At 49.6% G+C, this 26,757-nt stretch overlaps 2 protein-coding genes across 4 annotated transcripts in view; one reads left to right on the forward strand and one right to left on the reverse strand.

The window, feature by feature from the left end:
• The window catches only part of SAMHD1 (SAM and HD domain containing deoxynucleoside triphosphate triphosphohydrolase 1), a 60,232-nt gene extending 47,086 nt beyond the window's left edge, over positions 1-13,146 (forward strand). The window contains exons 14-16 of one of the 2 annotated variants that reach the window (XM_066383853.1): positions 3,919-3,984; positions 6,028-6,165; positions 11,137-13,146. In XM_066383853.1, the coding sequence (XP_066239950.1) occupies positions 3,919-3,984; positions 6,028-6,165; positions 11,137-11,226 (294 nt within the window). In that variant the 3' untranslated portion in view covers positions 11,227-13,146. Of the gene's footprint in view, positions 1-3,918; positions 3,985-4,017; positions 4,123-6,027; positions 6,166-11,136 lie in introns of both variants that reach the window. The other variant, XM_066383852.1, reaches the window with a different exon arrangement.
• Positions 11,546-26,105, reverse strand: TLDC2 (TBC/LysM-associated domain containing 2). 2 transcript variants are annotated; one of them, XM_066383855.1, is made up of 7 exons: positions 25,809-26,105; positions 23,961-24,042; positions 22,170-22,325; positions 20,995-21,147; positions 20,322-20,417; positions 15,936-16,009; positions 11,546-14,477 (listed from the first exon to the last, which is right to left on the reverse strand). In XM_066383855.1, exons 2-7 carry the CDS (start codon positions 23,991-23,993, stop codon positions 14,342-14,344), a joined length of 648 nt encoding a protein of 215 aa, XP_066239952.1. In that variant the 5' UTR covers positions 23,994-24,042; positions 25,809-26,105; the 3' UTR covers positions 11,546-14,341. The 2 variants fall into 2 exon arrangements, with proteins under 2 accessions (XP_066239952.1, XP_066239951.1); XM_066383854.1 differs by having other exon boundaries at positions 23,961-24,063.
• Between the last annotated feature and the right edge of the window lie 652 nt (positions 26,106-26,757).

Raw genomic sequence — 26,757 nt, forward strand, 5'->3', positions numbered from 1 at the left:
CGGTTCGAAAGCCTGGGCTTGCCTGGTCAAGGCACATATGGGAGTTGATGCTTCTAGCTCCTCCCCACCTTCTCTCTCTGTCTCTCTCTCCTCTCTCTCTCCCTCTCTGTCTCCCTTTCTCTCTCCTCTCTAAAATGAATAAATAAAATTAAAAAAAAGAAAAAAAATATTAAAAAAAAAAAAGAGAAAGCAATCAATGAACAACTAAGGAACCGCAACAAAGAATTGATGCTTCTCATCTCTCTCCCTTCCTGCCTTGTCTGTCTGTCCCTCTCTCTGTCTTTCTCTTTGTCTCTGTCAAAAATATATATATATATTTTTTTCATTTTTCTGAAGCTGGAAACAGGGACAGACAGTCAGACAGACTCCCGCATGCGCCCGACCGGGATCCACCCAGCACGCCCACCATGGGGCGACGGTCTGCCCACCAGGGGGCGATGCTCTGCCCATCTTGGGCGTCGCCATGTTGCAACCAGAGCCGCTCTAGCGCCTGGGGCAGAGGCCACAGAGCCATCCCCAGCGCCCGGGCCATCTTTGCTCCAATGGAGCCTTGGCTGCGGGAAGGGAAGAGAGAGACAGAGAGGAAAGCGCGGCGGAGGGGTAGAGAAGCAAATGGGTGCTTTTCCTGTGTGCCCTGGCCGGGAATCGAACCCGAGTCCTCTACACGCTAGGCCGACGCTCTACCGCTGTCTGTCAAAAATATTATCTAGCCTGACTTCTGGTGGCGCAGTGGATAAAGTGTCAACCTGGGAACACTGAGGTCGCCGGATCAAAACCCTGCACTTGTCTGGTCAAGGCACATACGGGAGTTGAAGCTTCCTGCTCCTCCCTCCTCTCTCTCTCTTTCTCTCTCTCCTCTCTAAAAATGAATAAATAAATAAAAAATATATATTGTCTAAACACACAAAGGAAAAAGGGAAGACTTTGACTCATATTTTCATAGAGGCTGTAGTGTTCTTGTATCCAAACGAAAATTCCAAATGGCTTTCTCATATTTCTTTTTTTCCTTTTTCTAATTTTTTGAAGTAAGAAGCATGGAGGCAGACAGACAGACTCCCGCATGCGCCCGACTGGGATCCACCCGGCACGCCCACCAGGGGTCTGTGCTCTCTCCATTTGGGGCATTGTTCTGCTGCAGTCAGAGCAATACTAGCGCCTGAGGTGGAGGCCATGGAGCCATCCTCAGCACCCAGGCCAACTTTGCTCCCATGGAGCCTTGGCTGCCGGAGGGTAAGAGAGAGACAGAGAGGAAGGAGAGGGGTGGGGTGGAGAAGCAGATGGGCGCTTCTCCTGTGTCATGGCCAGGAATCGAACCCAGGACTTCCACACGCTGGGCCAACGCTCTACTACTGATCCAACCAGCCAGGGTCGAGAACCATCAAGTCTTCATTGTTGCACCTTAGTTGTTCATTGATTGTTTTCTCATATGTGCCTTCACCCGGGGGAGCTACAGCAGAGCGAGTGACCCCTTGCTCAAGCCAGCGTCCATGCCCTCAAGCCAATGACCTTGCTTTTCAAGACAGCGACCTTTGGGGTCAAGCCAGTGACTATGGGGTTATATCTATGATCCCATGACAAGCTGGTGAGTCTGCACTCAAGCCAGATGAGCCCACACTCAAGCTATGAACCTCGGGGTTTTGAACCTGGGTCCTCCACGTCCCAGTCTGATGCTCTATCCACTGCGCCACCACCTGGTCAGGCCCTAAGTATTTTTTTTTAGTAGGCTTTTATTGTTACTATTGATGCATCTTTGAGTGAAAGGCAATCTCTCCATAACCATCGTTTGCCAAGGGATGTGATGAGTGAACTGCTCTCAGACCTACTTTCTATTTGCACGTTAAAGTGCCTCAGATTTTCAGTCAGGTTGCTGTTTCCTGTTTTATTAGATGAGGTTCTACCAGAATAAGTGGATCTAATATCCTAACTTGCTGAAACTAAAAACTCTACTCTCCAGAATAGTTTCCTGGCTGTCATGTGTCTGCCTCTGCCCTCAGTGTCTTTCTGTGAGGGACTCTGTCCCCCTCCACACAGTGCACTACTTCTAGTCACTCCCTGACCTCCCATCTGGTTTTCCTCTCAAAGTGCAATCTCATTATGGGTGTGGGATCCCAGGTCCCTGAAGAGGCCGTGCCTAGGAGAAGATGATACACACATGACCAGTAGACATTATAGGATTAACCTTCTTTTTAACCTGAAGGCGAATAATGAAATATATTTTTGACTATTGACCTGACTAGGCGGTGGCACAGTGGATAGATCATTGACCTGGGATGCTGAGGACCCAGGTTCGAAACCCCAAGGTCGCTGGCTTGATCATGGGATCACTGACGCGATCCTGTGGTCAATGTGGCTTCCTCTGTATATTCTTCGTTATAGGACTTCTGTTTGGCTAGACGCCAAGTGGTGCTCAGTGGTGGTGGTTCTGTACTTGTAATTTTGAAGTGGTTGTGGGAGGAGGCAAATATAGGGTTTACCTACGCCACCATCTTGACTGGAAGCCTCTCCCGTCTAACAGCCAAACTCACAAAGAGCTGTCTTCTCTTCTCATTTTCTTTTTTTTTAGTGAGAGAAACGGGGGTGGGGGGGACAGACAGGAGGGAGAGAGACGAGAAACATCAGTTCTTCATTGCAGTACATTAGTGTTCATTGATTGCTTTCTCATATCTGTCTTGATCTAGGGGGGCTACAACTGAGCCAGTGACCCCTTGCTCAAGCCAGTAATCCCGTGCTCTTGCTAGTGAGCCTGTGCTCAAGCTGGATGAGCCCACGCTCAAGCAAGCAACCACAGGGTTTTGAACCTGGGTCCTCGGTGTCCCTGTCCAACACTGTCCACTGTGCCATTTCTTACTTACTTGTGATCTCTTTTTCTGTCACCATTACTATACTAACATTACCCTCACCAAGATCACCGGTGACTTCAGTGCTACCAAACCCAGCAGTCAGTCCCCTCGGCGCTGGAGGTGTTCCTTCTGCCTGGCAGTTTGCTCTCCTGCCTAGGCCCGGTTAGTTCCTGCTCAATTAGTCATTCACTCGTCATTCTTCCAGGGCTCCAAACTGCTAGGTTCCCGGTTGCAAACTTTCATGGCACCATTTGCTTTACTTTGGCAGCTTTTAAAACAAATGTGGTTAGATAATTACTTTGATAATGATTCGGACTGGGGGGGGGGGGGCTGAGATTATATCAAGTTTCCCCATCATATCACTAGTGCCTACCACAGTGTCTATCACATAGTAGGTTTTGACTTTATATCCTACTTATACTGAAAGCATGTATACCCCATCTCCACCCAGATTTTAAGACCAAATCCCTGTGGGTCATGTACCATTTTTGTTCTACTATCAGCCAGCTTACTGAGAGGCAGAAGAAACTGTGGGACGAACTGAAAACACAAGGCTGGTGTGACCTGAGACCAAAAGGTGTCAGTCCAAAGCTGCGGGAGGAGGCGTTCGATATGGGAGTTTGTTGGCATGGGGTTCGTGCACCTGGGCAAGCTTAGATTAGCCTATTGGGGTTCTTGTGCCCTTGTTCACTGGTCTAACAAGGGTATATCTGCCGCAGAACCTCAAGTTCTTTGATGTAGTACAGACTTTGTGTTCTTGGTAAATCCTGAAGACAGCCAAGAGGTCAGAAGTCTCCCAGAATAGCTGGGACCTGAGTCTGTGCGGCTGCTCTTACAAACAACTATTGTGATTTAAAGTTCCCCTAATGGTCAGGTCCCTCCCCAATGCAAGCTTTCCTAGACATTCCTATGAAGGTGAACTTTTGCTACATTTCTAAGTGAAGGCCAGGCAGCTTTTAGGAGAGAGAGTAGCAAGCAAATTAATTCTATCTTTGCAAAATGTTTGGGGGAGGGGAATATGAGTTTTATAGGGGCTAATTGAACCCTGACGCTTACCAGCCCTCTTCTGTGCCATCAGAGAGCTCTGCTGCACTGCTCGTGGTGCCCTACAACCCTGAATTCAGTTCTCACTGTTACTACATGTGTAAGTGATCATTTATTTCTTGCTTTTATGAAGGTTATCGACATGGATTACGGAATGAAAGACAAGAATCCTATTGATAATGTTTATTTCTATTATAAGGCTAACCCAGAGCAAACCCGCAAAATTAATAAAGAGCAGGTAAATACTTATTTTTTTTATTTTTATTTTTTTTAATTTTTTATTTATTCATTTTAGAGAGGAGAGGGAGAGACAGAGAAAGAGAGAGAGAGAGAGAGAGAGAGAAGGGGGGGAGGAGCTGGAAGCATCAACTCCCATAGGTGCCTTGACCAGGCAAGCCCAGGGTTTCGAACCGGCGACCTCAGCATTTCCAGGTCGAGGCTTTATCCACTGCGCCACCACAGGTCAGGCAATACTTATTATTTTATTTATTTATTTATTTTTTTAATTTTTTTTTAAAATTTATTCATTCATTTTAGAGAGGAGAGGGAGAGACAGAGAGGAGAGACAGAGCGAGAGAAGGGGGGGAGGAGCTGGAAGCATCAACTCCCACATGTGCCTTGACCAGGCAAGCCCAGGGTTTCGAACCGGAGACCTCAGCATTTCCAGGTCGATGCTTTATCCACTGCGCCACCACAGGACAGGCATACTTATTATTTTTTAAAAAATGTTTATTGATTGATTTTAGAAAGAGGAAAGGAGTGTGACCTGGAATGCCTAGGTCGCCCCTTCAGAACCCTGGGCTTGCCTGGTCAAGGCACATGGGGGAGTTGATGCTTCCTGCTTCTCTCTCTCTCTCTGAAATGAATAAAATATTTAAAATAATAGAAAGAGGAAAGGAGAGAGAGAGAGAGAGAGAGAGAGACATCGATTTGTTGTTCCACTTATTTGTGCATTAAGTGGTAGATTTCTATATGTGCCCTGACCAGGGATCAAACCCACAAGCTTGGCGTATCAGGACAATGCTCTAACCCAGTGGTCCCCAACCTTTTTTGGGCCACGAACTGGTTTAATGTCATAAAATATTTTCATAGACCGGCCTTTAGGGTGGGACGGATAAATGTATCACGTGACCAAGACAAGCGTCAAGAGTGAGTCTTAGACGGATGTAACAGAGGGAATCTGGTCATTTTTTAAAAATAAAACATTGTTCAGACTTAAATATAAATAAAACGGAAATAATGTAAGTTATTTATTCTTTCTCTGCGGACCGGTACCAAATGGCCCTCGGACCAGTACCGGTCCGCGGCCTGGGGGTTGGGGACCACTGCTCTAACCGACTGAGCCCTCTGACCAGGGCCAGGTAACTACTTATAATAAAGAAAAATAGACTGTAGTGGCATTGGGCAAATCTTTATGGTAAATTTGCATTTTAGGCCCGAAAGTCCATTTATATAATTTTAAAAAAAGAATAGGCTTACCTTTGAAATTAAAGTATACCTGATTTTACGTAAACCAGACCATGTTAACAGCCAGTTTTCCTGTTTGCTGAACCTAAGCAAAAGCAGTTTTTAGTTTAAGGCTGGTTATAAATCTCCCAGAACAGGAGTGTCTATGGTTGAAGTCATGTAAGTTAAATGTGCTTATTTGCCTATGAGAGTCTGTAGTCTACCTACAATGATATAATACAAACCTTAAATCTTTTATTTATTTATCTATTTTTATTTATTCAATTTAGAGAGGGGAGAGAGAGAGAGAGAGAGTGTGTGTGGGGGTGTGTGTGTGTGAGTGAGAGAGAGAGAGAGAGAGAGAGAGAAAGGGGGGGAGGAGCAGGAAGCATCAACTCCCATATATGCCTTGACCAGGCAAGTGCAGGGATTTGAACCAGCAACCTCAGCATTCCAGGTCGACACTTTATCCACTGCACCACCCCAGGTCAGGCTAGTCTTTTATTAATTGATATGCAGTTGTAGGACATTTTGCAATATGACAACCACCGTGAAATCTTTTATTTGCATTGTAATCAGGCTAAAATTGCAAGGCATTTCGGTGCTTGACAATAACATCAAACCTGGAGTTTGGAAACAGGTGATCTTGCCATGTGTGAAAGAAAGGTGATGCTAAAATGTTTTCTTCTTTAAAAAGGCTTCACGGCTTTTGCCAGAGATATTTGAAGAGCAGCTAATTCGAGTGTATTGTAAGAAGACAGATGAAGACAGTCTGGACGCCGCAAAAGAGCATTTAAATAGTTGGTGCAACAAAAGAGGTTACATCATGCCGGAGGTGAGTGGCATAGCTTGTTATCCACTGATTTTGCAGTTTTAATATTTAAGTAGAGACCAAAAGAGATCCTTACGTTCCTTTATAAAGTTCTCATTTAAATGATAGTCTTTTGGTTATTATTTTGGAAAAAAAAAAAGGTTTTCTACTTTAATCTTTTATTTTAAAATGTCTGAGTCCATGTTACCATTGTTTTCTTCCTACACCAATTGTGAGCGGGTGCTCTGTTCATCATTATTGTCTTAATAATAAAAGAGTAGCCCGACCAGATAGAGCGTGGGATGCTGTGGACCCAGGTTTGAAATCCCGAGGTCGCCAGCTTGAGCACAGGCTCATCCAGCTTGAGTATGGGCTCACCAGATTGAGTGTGGGGTCGCTGACTTGAGCTTGGGATCATAGACATGACCCCATGGTCGCTGGCTTAAGCCCAAAGGTCTCTGGCTCAAGCAAGGAGTCACTCACTCTGCTGTAGCCCTCCAGTCAAGGCACATATCAGAAAGTAATCAATGAACAACTAAGGTGCCACAACAAAGAATTGATGCTTCTCATCTCGCTCCCTTCCTGTCTGTCCCTCTCTCTGTCTCTCTCACACACACACACAAAAAAGTGTGAAACGGTGAGCATGTGAATAGTACTTTATAATGTTATCACCAGTTGTTCCATCAGGCCTGCCTTCTAATTATCCTGGGAATAAGTCACAGTGTCCTCCTCTTTCAGAGAGGGTTATAAACACTGAGTGGTTAACTTGATTAAGTCCACATACAACTAATAATAAGTTTTCTAACTTCTTATTTGAAACTCAGAGTTTGGCCCTGGCCGGTTGGCTCAGCGGTGGAGCGTCGGCCTGGTGTGCAGGGGACCCGGGTACGATTCCTGGCCAGGGCACATAGGAGAAGCGCCCATTTGCTTCTCCACCACCCCCCCTTCCTCTCTGTCTCTCTCTTCCCCTCCCGCAGCCAAGGCTCCATTGGAGCGGAGATGGCCCGGGCACTTGGGATGGCTCCTTGGCCTCTGCCCCGGGCGCTAGAGTGGCTCTGGTCGGGGCAGAGCAACGCCCCAGAGGGGCAGAGCATTGCCCCCTGGTGGGCAGAGCGTCGCCCCTGGTGGGCGTGCCGGGTGGATCCTGGTTGGGCGCATGCGGGAGTCTGTCTGACTGTCTCTCCCCGTTTCTAGCTTCAGAAAAATACAAAAAAAAAAAAAAAAGAAACTCAGAGTTTGCAAACATGTAAACGATTTAAATTCTTTAGAAGAAGAGTGTGGAGAGGGAGTGGAACCAAGCCATGGTTGCCAATCCTGTAGAGAATGTTGTTAAAATCATCCTTCATTGACGTACATAGAGTAGGTGCCTGGCACAGAGAAAGTGACCAATTGATATTTGTTGACTGAATGAATATAATTAGCAAGCAGGTGGGAAACTGCATTCTACTTCCTAGTTTAGGACTCCTTCTCACAACATAGCTGCCTTCCCCCACACCATCCTCGTGCATTGGATGCTAAAGGAACGAAAACATGGCCCTGACAGGTTGGCTCAGCAGTAGAGCGTAAGCCCGGTGTGTGGGAGTCCCAGGTTCAATTCCCGGTCAGGGCACACAGGAGAAGCAACCATCTGCTTCTCCATCCCTCCCCCTCTTCTCTCTTTCTCTCTTTCTCTCTCTCTTCCCCTCCTGCAGCCATGGATCAAATGAGCAAGTTGGCCCCGGGCGTTGAGGATGGCTCCATGGCCTCGCCTCAGGCACCTAGAATAGCCTGGTTGCCCAGCAACAGAGCAGCGGTGACAGATGGGCAGAACATCAGCCCCAGACCAGGGTTGCTGGGTGGATCCCAGTTGGGGTGCATGTGGGAGTCTGTCTCTTCCCTCCCTGTCTCTCACTTGTTAAAAAAAAACTAAACAAAAACAAAAGGTCAGACATAGAAGAGTGGCTCATAACACCAGTTCTTCATCAAGTGCCAAAGTGGCCCAGGTGAGTGCTTCCAGGGTTCAGAGTTAGGAGAGCAGACAGAAAGGCCTTCTGGAGGAGGGAGGATTCTACTCCATCCAGAAGGCCAGCTGTGTTCTGGTGAGTAGCGGAGGGAGGTGGACGTATTGGGTATAAGGAGCATCCCAAAGGCGTGAGGCAATCTGCCAAGAAAGAAGATTTTTCTCCTTAGGTACAGCAAAGAGGGAATCATAGAGACTATGCAAGGCCTTCCATGCTGCTGTCATTATTAAGTCCTTCTGTGTTGGTCATCTCCAGCTAGAGTGAGACCCATACAAATAAATAAGGAAGCCTTCTGTCTTCAGTACTGTAACATTCAAAGAAATCAAATCACTGGTTAAGGAAGAAAACTCTTAACAGGAGATAGATTGGTTCTTGGAGAGACTGGAAGTGGAGAGGCAAGAGGCTGTTCCAGTTCAGCCATTGGGGCAGTAATAACCTTAAATCTAGACACATTCACTTACTGAATGAGGCCTCTGACCAGGCCCCGCGTTAGGTACTAGGGATGGCACAGTACCCAAGGCAGACATAGTTCCCACAGGTCTCACTCCAGTGGCTATAACAGAAGCACAAGTCAGCACAACTGCAGTGGCATGCCGCAGGTTTTGGTGGAGGGGCAGTATGTATAGCGTCTTTGAGGAACAGAATGGAGGAAAGTGGGAAGAGTTAAGCTGGACTTTGTTGGCTGGGAAAGGCTTAGATAAGGAAGGGTTTAGAAGCTGAGACCTGAAGGATGGAGGAGAAGGAGTCAGCTGAATTAGAGCGGGAGAGGGAAGCCAGATGAGAGAGAACGTGGTGCCTTTAGGGGGAGGGTCCGGGGCATCAGGCACAGTCCTGTAAGCCATGAGCAAGGGGGGCTGTTGAAGTGTTTTAAGCAGCAGAGTGATGTATTCAGGTTTGCCTTTCTACGGGTCACTAGAGTTGAAATTAGAACAGGTAGAAATAAGGATGTTTGATAGAAACAGAGATGGATTTGAAGACAAAGAATGGTGACTTTAAGATTTGGATCTTCCAAATATGAGTATCATAACAATTGAATGGCTGCTTTTTCTAGCTTTGTCAAGTCAGACCCGATGTAATTCAAAAGAAGACATTTAATATGGGGAACAAGGTGCAAAATTTTTGGCACAGTTAAACAAGCAAACAGAGGACAGTTGAGACAACAGCAGGAAACTGTACCCCCTCTGGGTAGGAGTAGTCCAGGCGCTGGGATCACCTGCAGAGGCTAGACCCACGGAAGAGTCACAGCCGCTGCTGCCTGTGCCAGAGGGGCTGCAGAGGAAATCCCAGGTTTCTCTGCCCTCCTCTTTTTTTTCTTTCTTTCTTTTTTTAACCGTACAGCTTTTTATTTTTTATTTTTTTATTCATTTTAGAGAGAGGAGAGAAAGAGACAGAGAGAGAAGGGGGGAGGAGCAGGAAGCATCAACTCCCATATGTGCCTTGACCGGGCGAGCCCAGGGTTTCAAACCGGCGACCTCAGCATTCCAGGTCGACGCTTTATCCACTGTGCCACCACAGGTCAGGCTGCCCTCCACTTTTCCAGTCTTCCACCAGTGCCTCCCAGTGGCCAAACCTAACTGGAAGCCAACAGGGCAGGAGCTGGGAAATGTCATCTAGAAGAGCAGCTCCTATTAGAGCAGAGGAGAGGTGAGGAGTGGATCTGAGAGCAAACAGGCAAATGGGGAGCACTGTGCTCTACCACAAACATCAGATCGCTTAGCAATGAAGGCTCCCAAGCTCCCGTCACAAGTCCAAGAATGGTTTAGGATAGAGTCAGGTGTTAAAGGGCCTTGCTTCTTAAACTATTTGCTTTAAAAAAAACTTTTTTTTTAATTTATTTATTCATTTTAGAAAGGAGAGAGAGAGGGGAAGAGAGAGAGAAGGGGGGAGGAGCAGGAAGCATCAACTCCCATATGTGCCTTGACCAGGCAAGCCCAGGGTTTCGAACCGGCAACCTCAGCATTTCCAGGTCGACGCCTTATCCACTGCGCCACCACAGGTCAGGCCTAAAAAAAACTTTTTTAGAGACAGAGAAAGGAACAGACAGACAGGAAGGGAGAGAGATGAGAAGCATTAATTCTTTGTTGTGGCACTGTAGTTAATTGACTGCTTTCTCATATGTGCCTTGACTGGGGGCTACAGTTGAGCCAGTGACCTTGGGCTCAAGCCAGCAACCATGGAGTCATGTCTGTGATCCTGTGCTCAAGCCAGCGACCCTGCGATTTCTGTGATCCCACACTCAAGCCAGTGACCCTGTGGTTTCTGTGATCCCACACTCAAGCTAGTGACCCTGTGGTTTCTGTGATCCCACACTCAAGCTAGTGACCCTGCGATTTCTGTGATCCCACACTCAAGCCAGTGACCCTGTGGTTTCTGTGATCCCACACTCAAGCCAGTGGCCCTGCGCTTAAGCTGGCGAGCCCACACACAAGCTGGACGAACCCACACTTCTGCCAATGAAGGGGTTTTGAACCTGGGTCCTCTGCGTCCCAGTTCAATGCTCTATCCATTGCGTCACCACCTAGTCAGGGTGCACTGTTTGCTTTGAAGTCATAGTGTCACTTCACTTGGAGGCCATAACTCCTTTTGGTTTGAGTCTGTGCTTGATGGGCCCGAGTTTGAGCCTTGCAGAGAGCAGTTCAAGCCCTGTCGGTACACGCTGTCCTGTCAGGACACACTGTCCTGTCGGGACACGCTGTCCTGTCGGTATGTGCTGTCCTCTGCGTGTTTGCTGTCTTGTAGACCGGGGCCATGTACTGCAGAGTGAGCATGGGAGGAGCAGGGGTCCAGTGAAATCTCTTTCTCCAGGAAGAAAAGACGAAGTTGGTGAAGGTGGATGAAGGGAAAGGGGTCCCAGGACCGGGCAGTGTGCCTCCTCTGGCCATCTTGAAAAGAAGAGGTCTGCAGCTGTTGCTGTGGAAGGCTCTCTTCTGCTTAGGACACCGGTGTTTCTGATTTGACCTAAGCATATGAATTTGTTTGTTTCTCTCTTTGACAGCATTGCGATATTGTAGCCGCTTTTAATACACCTCTAAAAGAAGAGAAGAAGAAACCAGCAAGCAGGGCCCTTCTCCCTGAATTATCTTGAGGAGTCTGCATGAACGTCTGCGATCATTTCTTTACAAAATTAATTACAGCACAATTGATCAATTGAGGGAATTTGATCATAGAGTTCTACAAACTTAGTGCTTTCTGTTTTACATTTTGAATGTACACATATGCTGAAGCTATGCAATTTTTATTCAAAGAAACGAAAAGGAAATCAGGCACAGCTTGCTATATACATGCTGTGAAAAGCACTGCCCTGCCTGTTTTTAGTACTGATGGAAGGCTTTCTCTTTTAGTCATCTATTTTCTTAGAATAACAATTCTTTTATATACTCTTGAACTTTTGTGACATATGATTGTTGTTGTTTTTTTTTTAAGAAAGAAAAGTGGAAATGATACAAGGGCACACATTGGAATTTAGAGTTGGGATTGTCATAAAGAGCCATGGTTAAAAACCAGACATGAGATCCTGGCCCCCTGAGGAGGTGGCCCCCTGAGGATGGCTGGCCTTAAGTGATCTGACCATCAGTGAATGCACCTTCCCTCCCCCGTCCAGCACGTTGGGGAAACAGTAGATGAGAGCCAGGAGTGGGCTCCAGCCCTTCATGAGAACCGGAAGTGAGACATAAAATATCTTTTAGGAGGCCCTACCCTCAGTGTCAGAGGGATCCCCCAAACTGAGCCATACTCTGGGTCAGTTGTGGCCCCAGAGCCAGGCGGTCCTCACTGCTCACGCCCTGGTTTTACCACTGCCCAGCCTGGAGACGGAGGCTCCCCCGGCCGACCTGCTCCTACATCCCTCTTGAGCTGAGCAGAAGCCCCCACAGGCCCCCTGTTCAGGGCTCTTCTGAGCTGGGACTTGGTTTGTGCTGGTTCAGTGCATTTTATGGTTTCAGAGCCAAGACTGAGCAGCCTGTGCTGAGATGAGTGATGACTCGGTGACTTCTAGGTCCCCCTTTGTAAATGGATTTCTTTACCTCCAGCGGTAGGGTGGACACCACTGTGGTTGAGCGGTGCTCCTGTGCTGAGCCCCGCCCTCCCCTCACATTTCCAGTCCTACAGAAATTCACCCAGTTGGAGCGAAAGTGGGTGGTGGCCAGGGGGTCCTGAAGTCGCAAGGCAGTGAGGGGTGGGAGTCGTGAGCACCTACAGCTTCGGCCCTGCTGCTCCCCCGTCAGGTAGTGGTGGGGCGCGAGTCCTAGCTCTGGGCAGGAGTGAGTGGAGGGAGGGGGTACTCAGACCACAGCCCAGCAGACAGCTGCCACCTCCCACGGTGTAACCAGCTTCCGGTCTGTTGACAGCAGGGTGGAAAGTATTTGGAATGTCTGCTATTTTGTATAATCTCCACCCACTCCCATCCCTCAGCAGATAATCAAGAGTTGACCCTAATTCATAGGAGAATAGCTAAAACCCTTCTCTCTAGCGTGGTGCCATGTAGGTGGGGACACATTCTCATGTGGGCTCAGAAGCACAGGTGAAGCCAGCTGTGGTCCTGGGTCATATCTGTTTTGATCAGAGTTCCTTGAAAGTATTTAGTGGGGAAAACTCGAGGCCTCCAACTCATGAACCCAGACCCAAGGCTGAGAATGTAATGTGTTTCTGCTAAGGATGTTTTATTTCTGCAGCTCCTGCCTTTAAGTCATTGTGGTTTACTTTGGGATTTTGTAGTCCCAGTACTGTATCACTGTGCTGAGAAACAAGTTGAATCTTGCTTCTAAAGCAACTGCACTTTATGTCCTTTACAACTGTTATGATGAGAACGGGTGTCATTTACAAGGTTAGCTTTATCTAAGAAAAATCTTCACTGTCTGTACAAAAATGGAGGCTTTCACAGCTTAGCCTGTGGAGTTAAGTCATTGTTACCACCTTGAGACTGTAAACGGAACGGCAAGTTTAATTGACCAGTTGCTTAATTTGGGTGCAAGAAATCACTGCAATAAAGCTGCGTAATGTATCTCCATCTCAAAACCAGATATGTCCTCCGTAATGACGGTCACAGTGGGTGCCCAGGTTTGACCCTCTTGCGCAAAGGAAATGGGTCTAAAATCTCCCCGGATAGTTCCTAGCACCTCAATGCTATGTTGGGTCTGTGAGAAGGGGGTCGGTATTTAACAGGGCCTGTGTTATTTTTTCTCATTCAATAATGGCGAGCAATAGCATGATAAAGAATGTTTTCCTTCTGGTAGGAGTTGGGGACGAGCATGGGAAGCTATGGATTTTTCTTAGTTTCCTGAGCCGTTGAGCCTGAAAACATATCCTCCCTCTCTTTTAACTTTCCTGAGGTTCCCCTTACAGAGTTTTAGCTTCTCTATCTAATATGCATACTGTTCATTTGCCGCAGTCTTGTCTTCCTCGTGAAATTAGAGATTTGTGAGCACCGGGCGCAGTGGTGCAGACAGGAAGTCCTCATTCGTCTAGAAAAAGGGTGATGCTACTGGGGTCTATTAGTTTCACTGGTTGAGCCCAGGTGTCTGTTGTTCTTCAAGTTAAAATCATTTCCAAAATATATATAGGAGAATCCCATTTTTGTAATATATATATTTCCATGGGAAATTGTCTGGAAGGATATCTACGAAAATGTTAGTGCTTTGGAGGGCAGTTGAATTTTAGGTTATTTTAATGTGTTCAGTTTTTTTCCTACAATAAACATGTACCATTTGTACAATTTTTAAAAAGATATTCCTATTCTCTCCCTCTTTTTTTTAAATTTTTACTTATTGATTTCAGCGAGAGAAGAGGGAGAGAGAGAGAGAGGAATAATGAGCTGCTCCTATATGTGCCCTGACCAGGAATCAAACCATCGACCTCTGTGCCTCAGGACACTATTTTAACCAACTGAGCTATCCGACCAGGGCTAGTTGCATAGTTTTTAAAAAGATAACTTTCATGAGGGACTTGGCACTGCTCAGGTGAGGTATAAATACCTTTTACTCTTTTAGTCACCTCTGCAGGAGTGCAGTTCCTGTCCCCCAACCCTGTTCCTGACTTGGGTCCCTGGGCCACCGGGAGGCTGGCTCACAGCCAGAGTCAGCACCAGGACACGTCGCCATCCATGTGTCGGACAGAATGGGCTGCCCCGGGTAAGGGAGGCCTAGACAGCATCCACGAGCAGGTCGGAGCTCCTGTTGCCTTGGGAGGCTGCCCACCATGGGCCATCAGCTCAGAGCCCAGGCCTCCAGCTCCTTGATGCAGAACTGCTCCTGCCGGGCCAGCACCTCATTGTTGAAGGTCGCACAGGGGTGGCTTCCCCCGTGATACAAGTCTCCATCCAACCACAGCCCAAACTGGCCACTACAGAGAAGAGAAGAGGAAAGTCTTGGTGTGGCTCGCTGCTGGGTGATGAGACCTGTCAGATCCACACCAGCAGCCCAGGGCCACCTACGACTACAGCCTATGTTTCAATGTCCTTTAAATAGATTTATCCTGAATTGTTGGGGACTACACAATCCTGTGGAGATTCTGCACATTGTTCCCCACAGGATTTATTTATTTACTTATATATTTTTATCTTGATTTCACTAAGGGAGGAAGGGGGAGAGAAAAAGAGAGACAGGAACATCGCGCTGCTCCTGTACATGCCCTGACGGGGATCGAACTGGCAACCTCTGTGCTCCAGGACAATGCTCTAACCAACAGAGCTATCCAGCCAGGGCCCCCACAAGATTTAGAGTACGTTTTTTACAGGTCAGTAATTTTAATATACACAGTGGCGCAATCCTCACCACAGTTTTAGAACATTTGGAATATTTTTTAAGATGGCAGGGATTAACCAATGGAGTGAATGTCACAAGCGTGGATTCTGAGCCCAAGATACTTGAAAGAGCATCTATCTTAATCCCTTCATCTGACAGCAGAGCCAGGCTGGGGCTGGGAAGAGAGTGACTGCCAATCGGCAATGGCTAATGTGTCCGGTGCCAAGCTGCCTCTCTGGGGGCTTTGCGGGCAGCCTGGCGGGGCAGGGGGGAGACCTTGCCTGGTACTGACCTACCTGTGCTGTCATCTTTGCCCTCAGGATAAGATTGATTCTGCCTGAACTGTTAGGTCACACCAGGAGTGAGACTAACCTTTTCTCCCCATTCCACCACCATCCCTAACACACACACACACACACACACACACGGTTCCTGGGCAGATTCCACCAGGAGTGAGACTAACCTTTTCTCCCCATTCCACCACCATCCCTAACACACACACACACACACACACACACACGGTTCCTGGGCAGATTCCACCAGGAGTGAGACTAACCTTTTCTCCCCATTCCACCACCATCCCTAACACACACACACACACACACACACACACACACACACACACGGTTCCAGTTACATTCCCTAGGAGTGAGACTAACCTTTTCTCCCCATTCCACCACCATCCCTAACACACACACACACACACACACACACACACACACACACACACACACACACGGTTCCAGTTACATTCCCTAGGAGTACGGTGCTTACAAGGCCAACCTCATCCAACCACATAGAATGTTCTTCCCAAAGTTACATGAATTCACACTAAGCTGTCACCAACTGCAAACACTCAGAGTGAGAGTCCCCACCATCCCTTCCCCTCGATGTTGACCTGGAGTGGGGTTGAGAGGCGGCTGTCGAAGGGAGAGACCTGAACGTGAACCACCAGCCTTCCCATTGCATCTGGGGCAGCCTAGCTCGACATTCCTGGGCGGGAGAAGGGACCAGAACACAGACTACCCCGAGACTCAGGGAGGACTGAGGCACGCACCTTCCGCTGCCCATCATCAGCAAATCCAAGTCTCCTTTCACAAAGAAAGAGTTGCTTCCTGTCCACTTGAAGACCTGGGACGATAGGAAAAGGCTCGTTACTGCCCTGCAGTTTGACCCCACACCACTGGGTGGCAGTGTGGTGCAGGGAATGGAACATCCTGGCTCTTGAGATTTCGAAACTGCCAGTCTCTGGAGGTCACCCCCTCTGGACCTCCAGTTTGAATCCGCACAGCCCCTCTGTTCTAGGAAGAGAACAGAACCCTCTGAGGCCTCCTGCTTCCAAAGCCGTAGAGAGGAGTGGAAAAGTCCAGGTCAGGAGCAGGGCCCTGATTCCACCATTAACTAACTGTCCCCTCATCTGTCGCTGGAGGTATCACCAAGCCTGCTGGTCCCCCAGTGCTGCCGCCCTCCCAGTTCCTCAGCAAGTCTCCCAGGCCCCACCCCAGAGGGACCCGGTGACGTCCACCGTTTCTGTCCTAGCCGTCTCCACTCTTGCCCGCCCCATCCACACTCAAGTCACTCCTTGCTGGGTCACAGCTTCCCCTGTCTGCTGCCCACAGCCCGTCTCTACACTGCAATCTGAGTGATGTACTCAGCATCGAATCGGGTCTTAGCATTCCTCTGCCTAAAGCCCGCCCATAGCTTCCCATAGCAACGGGAATAAAATCGAAGGCCTTACTGTGGCTGTACGCCCAGCCTGCCCTGACCCCTGATTTCCTCTCTAACCTCTTCTCTTCCTTACTGACCGCACGCCAGCTATGCCAGCCTTCCTGTCCCTGAGACACCCAAAGCCATTCTTGCTTCCGGACCTTCGCGTCTACTGAGCCCTCTGCCCAGAACGCCCTTCCTGCAGATCCTCAGATGGCCGGTTTCTCATCTTCCAGCCCAAATGTCACCCCAGGGAAATTGCCTGGACCACCCTGACTGCAGTAAGCCTTTCCTCTCAGGCCCTTTTTCCTTTCTCACTGGGATGACCCTGTTCGTGTGTCCGTGTGTCACTGCCGGCCCCCTAACATGTAAGCTCTGTGAGGGCCGTTTTTTTTCACAAGCAAAAGTTTATTTAGACCAGGGGTAGTCAACCTTTTTATACCTACCGCCCACTTTTGTATCTCTGTTAGTAGTAAAATTTTCTAACCGCCCACTGGTTCCACAGTATTGGTGATTTATAAAGTAGGGAAGTAACTTTACTTTATAAAACTTATAAAGCAGAGTTACAGCAAGTTAAAGCATATAATAATTTACCAAGTACTTTATGTTGGATTTTAGCTAAGTTTGGCAGAATAAATCTTTATAAAACAAACTATAGTTAAATCTATCCTTTTTTTAAATTTTATTTATTCATTTTTAGAGAAGAGAGAGACAGAGAGGGAGAGAGGAGAGAGAGACAGAGAGAGAGAAGGGGGGAGGAGCTGGAAGCATCAACTCCCATATGTGCCTTGACCAGGCAAGCCCAGGGTTTTGAACTGGTGACCTCAGCATTTCCAGGTCAGGCCAAATCTATCTTTTTATTTATACTTTGGTTGCTCTGCTACCGCCCACCATGAAAGCTGGAACGCCCACTAGAGGGCGGTAGGGACCAGGTTGACTACCACTGCTCTAAATGTTTGTTGAATGAATAAATTATTCAAGAGTTAATTTAGCTAATAAAAAAAGCTTTTAAAGGGCTGCGAAAGCTTAGCATATTATTGCCTATAATTAGTTGCAAAAAAGAAAAAGAAAAAAAGAAAGTGCTGTGAACAACCAAAGGGTTTTCAGGGGAAAAACAAAGGACTAATAAAAGATAAGCGTGGGCTCTGAAAAGATGAGATAATATTAACGAGTGACCACGTGAAGACAGAGCCATTCATGTCCTCCTTTACCCTCCTCAAGGAACGTGACCTTCAAACTTGAAGGAGGAAGATAAACATTGAGACAGAAGAAATGAGACCATGTTCATGGTGCTGCTTGGAGTAGAAATCAGGACTTCCCCGCCTCTCATTTAATAATAAATAAATAAATAAATAAATAAATAAATAAAAGAGTGTGTTAGGTGGTGACAAAAGCTAAGGAGAAAAACGTAGAGAAGGGCAATAAGGGTTTCCAGGGCATGGAGTAGCATAAATTTAAATTAGGTGGTCAAGGAGGGCCTCCGTGAGATGGTGACATTTGAGCAGAGGGAACTGAAGGAAGTGAGAACTGAGCGTGTGAGATCCAATGGCGGGCACTGTAGGTTTAAAAACATCATGTGCAAAGGCCCTGAGGTCAAAGCAGGCCTGCATGTGTAAGGACCAGCTCAGTGTGGTTGGAGCAGAGTGGGTTAAAGGAAAAGTAGCAAGAAACAACAACAGAGAGAGGCCAGCAGATGTAGGGGCTTGGAGGTGATTGTAACGACTTCGGCTTTTCCCGAAAGAAAGGCGGCCAGGAGACATGCTCTGACTTCCCTTTGAAAAGGATCATTCATCTGCTGTGATGACTGAAGGTGGAAGCGTTAGGAGGCTAGGGCAAGAACAGAGGCAAGTCAGGATAGTGTGAACGCAGGCTTGAGTCGGGATAACAGCAAAGGACGTGGTGAGAGGCGGAGGGTTCCGGAAATGGATAGAAAAAGCGAGCAGGGCAGTCAGGATTCTTGGACAGCTCCCATATAGGGTGTAAAGGAAAGCGATGTTAAGCAGGACTCCAAAGTTTTTGGTCTCAGCAGCAGCAGGAAAGACAAGGTTGCCAATTAACTTTGTTGGGGAAGATGGCAGGAGGACCTGTTTTATGGGGGAAAGTCAGGAGCTTGGCTTTGGACATGTGTGGCTTAAAACACCATGCTTGAGATCCACGTGGAGACGCGGGGTCGTGGTTGGATGTAGGTGAGTGTGGAGTCCAGGGGAAGAGGCCATCAGCTCATGGATGGCAGAGAAGACTGAGAATGGACAAGACCTTGAAGGAGAAGAGAAGAGGTGCTCAGAGAAGAGATGAGAATCCAAAATGGAGCTCTAGGACCTTGTGACAAAAGGTTAGGGAAGACGAGGAAGAACCCACAAAGGATTCTGCCAAGGAGTTATCAGATCAGTAAAGGAAAATTCTAGAACTTTAGAATTCTAGTATGGGAACCCTGGAAGGCAAGAGAGGAGGACTAGCATCCAGCTTGGGTTCAGTACGAGCAACTGACGCCCTTCCTCTTTCCTGACATGATTACCAGGCTCGTCGATGGAGGCAATGCAATGGCTGTGGTGCGTTTATTTGCCTAAAGCAAGGCAGTCCTTAGCGCCTTGTGACTTCCCGTCATGTGACCAGATGCTTGGGGTGTTGGATGTATCTGTAGGTGTCTTGGTCTCTGCACTGGAGAGGAGGTCTCTAATTGTACACCAAATACCCAAATTTCTTTTTTTGTTGTTTTTTTCTACAGTGACAGAGAGAGAGTTAGAGAGAGGGACAGATAGATAGAGACAGACAGACAGGAATGGAGAGAGATGAGAAGCATCAATCATTAATTTTTTGTTGTGACACCTTAGTTATTCATTGATTGCTTTCTCATCTGTGCCTTGGCCGTGGGGCTGCAGCAGACCGAGTAACCCCTTGCTCAAGCCAGCGACCTTGGGTCCAAGCTGGTGAGCTTTGCTCAAACCACATGAGCCCGCGCTCAAGCTGGTGACCTCAGGGTCTTCAACCTGGGTCCTCCGCATCCCAGTCCGACGCTCTGTCCATTGCGCCACCACCGCCCGGTCAGGTCAGAACCATTTCTTTATCCATTTTGTATTTCCACTCCCTTCAACTTCCTTTTTCCTCCATCTGTTAAACCACATTGGCAAAACCCCAGTCATGGCTGAACCTGCACCTGCACTTTCTCCGGGCCTGAATGTTTCTGGAGGAGTAACTGGCTTGCTTTAGATTTGGTCCCAAGCCTCCGATCAACACCGCCGGCTGCTCCTCTGTTTCTCTAGTCTTCCCTCGTAGGCTTCCCTCCCCTCCCGTGATCATAATTGATACCTACTCTCCCCTCAACCTTCACGCCTTCTCCTCCATCCTTGCTCACAGTGATGATGATAGGCTCACCCTGTACTTCATAAGAGAGTTGAAACTATTGGACATATCTGTCTTCATCTTCCTACCCCAACACCCACAGATCTACCTGCATTTGGACCAGTCTTGTCTTTTCAGCCTGTACCTGGTGAGCAACCAACCTCGTCCTCTCAGAGCCAGTAAGTGGTTGCCGAGGACCTTCTGAGCATTAAAAAAATAAATAAATAAAAACAAAGATGGCCGCCCACTGCCCTCCTACATTCCCTCTGTGGAAAGATGGAAAGGAACCCCAGCACGAGGGATGGAGCTGGGGGCCACTGGGAGCCTGGGATCTTTGTCCTGCCACAGACACAACCACCACCACCCCCACCCCACCCCCGCAACACTGCAACATCACCTTCAGCTGTGGGGAGAAGGAGAAGAGGAATGTCTCGCCGGTACCATAGAAGCTTTTGCTGAGTCGAAAAGCTGAGGAGGAGAAGGCCCCAAACATCTGGAAAGCAGAAGAGTTCGCAGTTTGTAGCTGGAAGGGAGTTGGTGGTCCTCTGGAAACCCCACTTTCCAGGCTTATTCTAGAGGAGCGACGCGGGAGCTTGGGGCAGAGCTGGGGGACGGAGAGGCCCCCAAGGGCCCATCAACTAATGCATCCTTTCCCTGAACACACCCCAGCCCTGGCCGGTTGGCTCAGTGGTAGAGCAACGGCCTGGCGTGCAGAAGTCCCAGGTTCGATTCCCGGCCAGGGCACACAGGAGAAGCACCCATCTGCTTCTCCACCCCTCCCCCTCTCCTTCCTCTCTGTCTCTCTCTTCCCCTCCCGCAGCCGAGGCTCCATTGGAGCAAAGTTGGCCCGGGCGCTGAGGATGGCTCCATGGCCTCTGCCTCAGGCGCTAGAGTGGCTCTGGTCGCAACAGAGCAACGCCCCAGATGGGCAGAGCATCAGCCCCTGGTGGGCATGCCGAGTGGATCCCGACGGGCGCATGTGGGAGTCTGTCTGACTGCCTCCCCGTTTCCAGCTTCAGAAAAATACCAAAAAACAAATAAACCCAAAACCACACCCCAGCCCAGCTCACCTGGCCGTCCTGGTCCTTTAGCACCAGCAGCACCGGCCCACTGTGGCCTTCCATCTGCCTATACAGGCTCCGCAGGCTGAAGCCGTCCCTTGCCGTGCAGAAGGCCAGACTCCAGGAGTGTCCGGTGACTCTTGGGGGGAGGTGGAGGCTGAGCTGGGGGCAGGTCTGCAGGTGAGTGGGGCAGCCTCGTCCTCCCAGCCTCCTTGCACTATATACCCTTAGGGTCCCAGGGGGACTGAGGTTAAACAGCCACAACTCACACAAGCATGGTGCCTTATGGGTTGCAGAGTCGTTTCCTGTTTCCTGGGGACCTTCCCACAGATTAGAAGTAGCCCTCAGAGAGAGGGCTTATTATTACTATTTTTTTTACAGAGACAGAAAGAGAGTCAGAGAGAGGGATAGACAGGGACAGACAGACAAGAATGGAGAGATGAGAAGCATCAATCATTAGTTTTTCGTTGCGCGTTGCAACACCTTAGTTGTTCATTGATTGCCTTTTTATACATGCCTTGACCACGGGCCTTCAGCAGACCGAGTAACCCCTTGCTCAAGCCAGCGACCTTGGGCTCAAGCTGGTGAGCTTTGCTCAAACCAGATGAGCCCTCACTCAAGCTGATGACCTCGGGGCCTCGAACCTGGGTCCTCTGCATCTTAGTCGGACATTCTATCCACTGTGCCACCGCCCGGTCAGGCAAGAGGGATTATTTTATAGATGAAGAAACTGAGGCTCAGGGAGGTAAGGCAACCTGCCTAAAGCCCACATGGGGAGCAAGGGGCAGAGTCAGGATTTGAACTCGGGACTCTCTCCCCTTGGTCACCCTGGCCCCTAGTGGCTAGAGAATAGATGAGATGCGAAATCCGTCCTCCTAAACCACCTTCCTGCCCTCATTCTCCTACCTCTATCCCAGCTTTGGTTTCAGTTCCCAAGGGTGGTTCTACTTAAAAAATGAACTTATTGCATTATATCCTTAACCTCCTGGTCCAGTGAAGAAGGCAGTGCTAGCATTTCCAGATCATTTGACAAGTGCGAAAGGAAAGCCCCGAGGAGAAATTATTTGCTCAAGGTGACACAGTGGGCTGCACTCCGAGCAGGGATGACCCCTGATATCCTTGGGCCTGGCTGGGGATGGGACTCTCAGCTTTAGGGCTGAAATCCTTGCTCCATAGGCCCGAACCTGCCTAATCTCCGAGGCTCCCAGAACCTGGCTGGCTTCTGCCAGCTGGGGCTCCACTGGATCTTCAGGAGCTGGGGCTGGGGCTGCCTCCTTCTCTTCTTCCTCTTCCTCTTCCTCACCCTCCTCTCCAGTCTGAGTGTCCTCCACCTGGCTGGGCTGTGAAGACACAAAGAGGCCTGGTGGGTCAAGAGCCAGGAGACACCGGCTCCCGCACCTCCAGGCCTGAGAGCCTCAGCCACCCTGCCCAGGCCCCTAAGGCCGCCTCAGCCACCCTGCCCAGGCCCCTAAGGCCGCCTCGGCCACCCTGCCCAGGCCCCTAAGGCCGCCTCGGCCACCCTGCCCAGGCCCCTAAGGCCGCCTCGGCCACCCTGCCCAGGCCCCTAAGGCCGCCTCGGCCACCCTGCCCAGGCCCCTAAGGCCGCCTCGGCCACCCTGCCCAGGCCCCTAAGGCCGCCAGCCCAGCCAGGAGGCTGGGGAGTGTCTGCCACAGACAAGACCCGGCCCTACCTCCTGCTGGTTTCCCCCCTGCGAGCTGAAGTTTGAAACACACACCCCCCTCAAATGTGGCCGTGGGCACCGTGGTTTGTCTGCCCGCCCGCTCTGGGCCCAGGGTGAGTGCCAGAGATCCAGTTCTCAGCGTGGGGGCAGGAGGGAAGGGCAGGTGACAGCCGGACCCTGGGTGCTGCAACTGTGTGTGGTCGTACTTGAAAAAATGATAAGAATAAGAACAATAATACTAACCAGATTGGCAGGTGTTGACCAGCACACGCTTGACCGGGCCTGTGTGAAGTACTTGCTGGGCTCGATCTCTCTGAATTGACCCAGGAATCCTAAGAATGTCCTTCTTCTTCTCCCCATTTTAAATTTATTTATGTATTTATGTATTTATTTACTTTTCCATTTTTTAGAAAGGCGAGAGAGGGAGAAGGGGGGAGGAGCAGAAAGCATCAACTCCCATATGTGCCTTGACCAGGCAAGTCCAGGGTTTCAAACTGGCGACCTCAGTGTTCCAGGTTGACGCTTTGTCCACTGCGCCCCCACAGGTCAGGCTTCTCCGCATTTTAAAAAGGAAGCCAATGAGATTCCGAGGCTTCCCTGTCAGCCTGGAAAACAGTCACGTGGCCGTCGGTGAAGTGTGTGCAGGTGTATGTAAAATGTGCACTTGTCCACGTGAACATGTGTGTTAGCTTACCATAGAGTTGTGTAGGCAGATCAGTGTGAGGACGTACGGCATGTAACTTTGTGTGTTTGCCTGTCAATGTGTTTGTGAGTGTGAGGTGGGATTGTGCCAATATATGTATGTGAGTCAGTGGGCATGTATGTTAGTATATTCATTCATTCGTTCGTTTGAGCTTCCGCTCTGTACCAGAGTGGGTGTGGGTGTGTGTGGGTGTGTGCTTGCGCACAGTGACTTCAGGGCTCTCCGTAGGAAAGAGAGACCTCAAGGATGAGACGGACAGGACACCGCTTTCCTGTTCCCCAGGTTCAGGCCCAAGGAGGGGTCCCAGCTGTGTGGGGCTTCTGGACAGAGCTCCCTCTGGCACCCGGCCCCAGGGAAGAGGAGCAGAACAGCAGTCTGCTCTCTGAGGGTCCCAGGACCGTGGGGCTGGGAGCTTAGGCCCTGGGTTCCTAAGTCCGTGCTCTGAACCCCAGGCCAGCTGCGGAGGAGGGACTTGGACAAGACGCAAGTCTCCTGCCTGCACTGATCCCTAGCTCAGGCCCCACCCTGCCCCAGAGCTCACCTCCCCCCACCTTTCCTGACCTAAGCCCCGCCCACGCCGGACCCCTTACCAGCCGAGTGTAACGCCAGCGAAGACCGCTCATTCTCCCGTCCGAGTCCAGCTGTGGGCTGCCAGTGAGCCAGGCCTCAGCCCTGCCAGGGGAGGAATCGCCACTGGGCGAGGCAGACAGGTGAGAGGGAGAGAGGTCTGCGCACACCGGGCTGGCGCCACGCCACCAAGCTGCCCTTTGCTCACTCTGTCCTGTCACTCTCAGCCCGTGTTGCCCTGGGTGTGTCTGTGAGGTCGGCTGTCCTCGGCGTCGGGGCCTGCCTCGCGTGATAGCCATACAGTCAATTCTCGGTGTGATTCCCTTCCACCTTCTTGCCCTTCTAGCAGTCTGGCTTAGGAACTCTGGCTCCCTATATGACTCTAAATAAGTCTCTTGCACTCCTGGGCCTCAGTTTCCCTACATGTAACACGTTGGACCAGATCACGACAGAGGCCACTGCAAAACTGACATCCTGCAATTCAGTTCCTCCTTAAAGCCAACGAGTGCGTTGTAAGGCTGCCCTAAACCAAAAATCACATTTTAAACAAAAAAAGTCCTTTTTTTTTTTTTTTTTTTTTTTTTTACAGAGACAGAGAGAGGGATAGACAGGGACAGACAGACAGGAACAGAGAGATGAGAAGCATCAAAGCATCAATCATTAGTTTTTCGTCGCGACACCTTAGTTGTTCATTGATTGCTTTCTCATATGTGCCTTGACAGGGGTGGGGGCTACAGCAGAGTGAGTGGCCCCTTTGCTCAAACCAACGACTTTGGGCTCAAGCTGGTGAGCCTTGCTCAAACCAGATGAGCCCGCGCTCAGGCCAGCGACCACGCGCTCAAGCCAGTGACCTTGGAGTTTTGACACTTGGTCCTCTGCGTCCCAGTCCAATGCTCTATCCACTGTGCCACTGCCTGGTCAGGCCAGTCTTTTATATTTATTTAATAAATATTTGTACGCACATGTTTATAAACAGGTCATACCATTTATAGTTTTATATATAGTTCTTTTTCCGCTTAACAGACGACAATTTCCCAAAGACTTTATTACCCTTTGAACGCGTGACTATCAATGGCTGCTTATTATTTCATCATAGGACGTGTGCCATTTAGTCCTCAAATTTTGTTTGCTTCTAACTTTTTGTGATGATAAGCAAAACTGTAATGAACTTCCTTTTTCATGAATCTGATTATACCCTTTATGATGCGTTTCAAAATTTGAACGCTGGATCAAAGGGCTGACGCATAGTTCTAGACAAATGCTTCCAGAAAGGTTTCCTGGTGCTTAAAGCTGACCCAGGTACAGGCAGCTTTGGGGAATCTCAGGGCAATATCTCATATCCTCAAGCTGCGGAGGAGGAAACTGCCACTCAGAAAGTGGAAGGGACGTCCCACAGCCCCATGATAGTCTGACACAGAAATTAAGAGCACAGGCTCTGGAGTCAGGGAGTTCAAATCCTGGTTTTGCCATTTAATTGCTGTGTGTCTGTGGGCAAGTTACTTTAACATCTCTGTATTTCCGTTTCCTCATCTGTAAGAAATCTACCTCATAGGGCTGTTGTAAGAGTCAATGGAGATAATACCTCAAGAACGGGGATGTTAAGCCAGGCCTCCACCCTCCTGTCCTCAATTCGGTGAGGTAACCCCCAGGGCCTGGTGTTTGGTGAGCACTGGATAAATGACAGTGCTTTCGCTACCCTGCCCCACCCTGTCACCACACACACACGGCCTCTTTGACAAATCCAGGGCTCAAATTCCTGACAAGTGGCCCCTCAGTCTCCACCTGGGCACCTCTGGGACAGATAGTCACTCTGTCAGTTGTAGGGGCGAGAAGCTCGTGGGGAGAGGCGGGAACGGTGGAAATGTACTCACCCTGCCGAGCCAAGCCTCCAGCCCGTCCAAGCCCAGTGGTTTCCTTAGCGCATCTCCCGGATCGCCCAGAGAGGGGGCCCCTTCCCGAAGCGACCCTGCCCACCGGGCAGTCTGAATGCAGCAGCTTTAGCGCCCCACCCTGGGATCCCCGTGGCTGGCTGGCATCTCCGTCCTGGCGCGGCTCCAGGTCCTCTTTGGCTCTTATACCTGCCCAGAGGGCGGCAGGCCCTGGCTCCGGGCCTGTTCCGTTCCAGCTGGGGAGGCCTGTCCGTGATTACCATCTATCAGAAACTCAAATCCCACAGCACACACAAACAAGACCTGTCGCCCTTTGGCCCCGGCTCTGCCCCCACCAGCCCAGAGAGGCGGGGACACTGAACTTCTTGGCCCTAACACGGAACCTCTCACCTCCGCTACCAGGTGCCGCCTGCTGCCTGACTCCTGCTCCCCAGACCCTTTTCTTGTGGGGCATAAATGCTAGAGGAAAGGCTTACGCTGTGGGGTCTCCATCCGGCCCCTCGTGCTGCAGGGGAGGCCTGGGCTGCCCCTGCCCCTTTCCTCTCTTACATGGGTGACAGGTGACAATCCTTTCCTCGTTGGCCCGCCCTGACATTAGGCGAGAGCATGCACAGGGAGCCCAGTGTTGGGCACACAGTAGGCACGTCACCTAGCTCATAGTGGGACATCAGTGAATGCTGCGTTGTTGAATCACAGAACCTCGAAGTTGGAAGGGCAGTCGGCCCGTTCCAGAGCAAGTGACCGCCACCCAGGGCAGACTCCTCTAGAAGATACCCGCGTCTCATGGTCCCCCAGCCTCTGTTGAGTGAGTGAGCCCACTGTCTCGCTCACTCCGTCCTCACACGGCTGAGAGAGCCCTCCTGCTGGGCTTTGTGGAGTGAACTTGGGTCCCTAGATACTCTGCCCATGGCCAGGTGCACCAGGGCAGTGT

Source organism: Saccopteryx leptura, chromosome 5, assembly GCF_036850995.1.
Source record: "Saccopteryx leptura isolate mSacLep1 chromosome 5, mSacLep1_pri_phased_curated, whole genome shotgun sequence".
Taxonomy (NCBI): domain Eukaryota; kingdom Metazoa; phylum Chordata; class Mammalia; order Chiroptera; family Emballonuridae; genus Saccopteryx; species Saccopteryx leptura.

Coding starts and splice junctions, on each gene's coding strand:
- TLDC2 (XM_066383855.1), bottom strand. CDS start 23,993: ATGAGCGGTCTTCGCTGGCGTTACACTCGGCTG. Junction 21,148..22,169: donor GAGCCTCGGAGATTAGGCAG/GTTCGGGCCTAT, acceptor ACCTGCCCCCAG/CTCAGCCTCCACCTCCCCCC. Junction 14,478..15,935: donor CTGATGATGGGCAGCGGAAG/GTGCGTGCCTCA, acceptor TCTTCTCTGTAG/TGGCCAGTTTGGGCTGTGGT.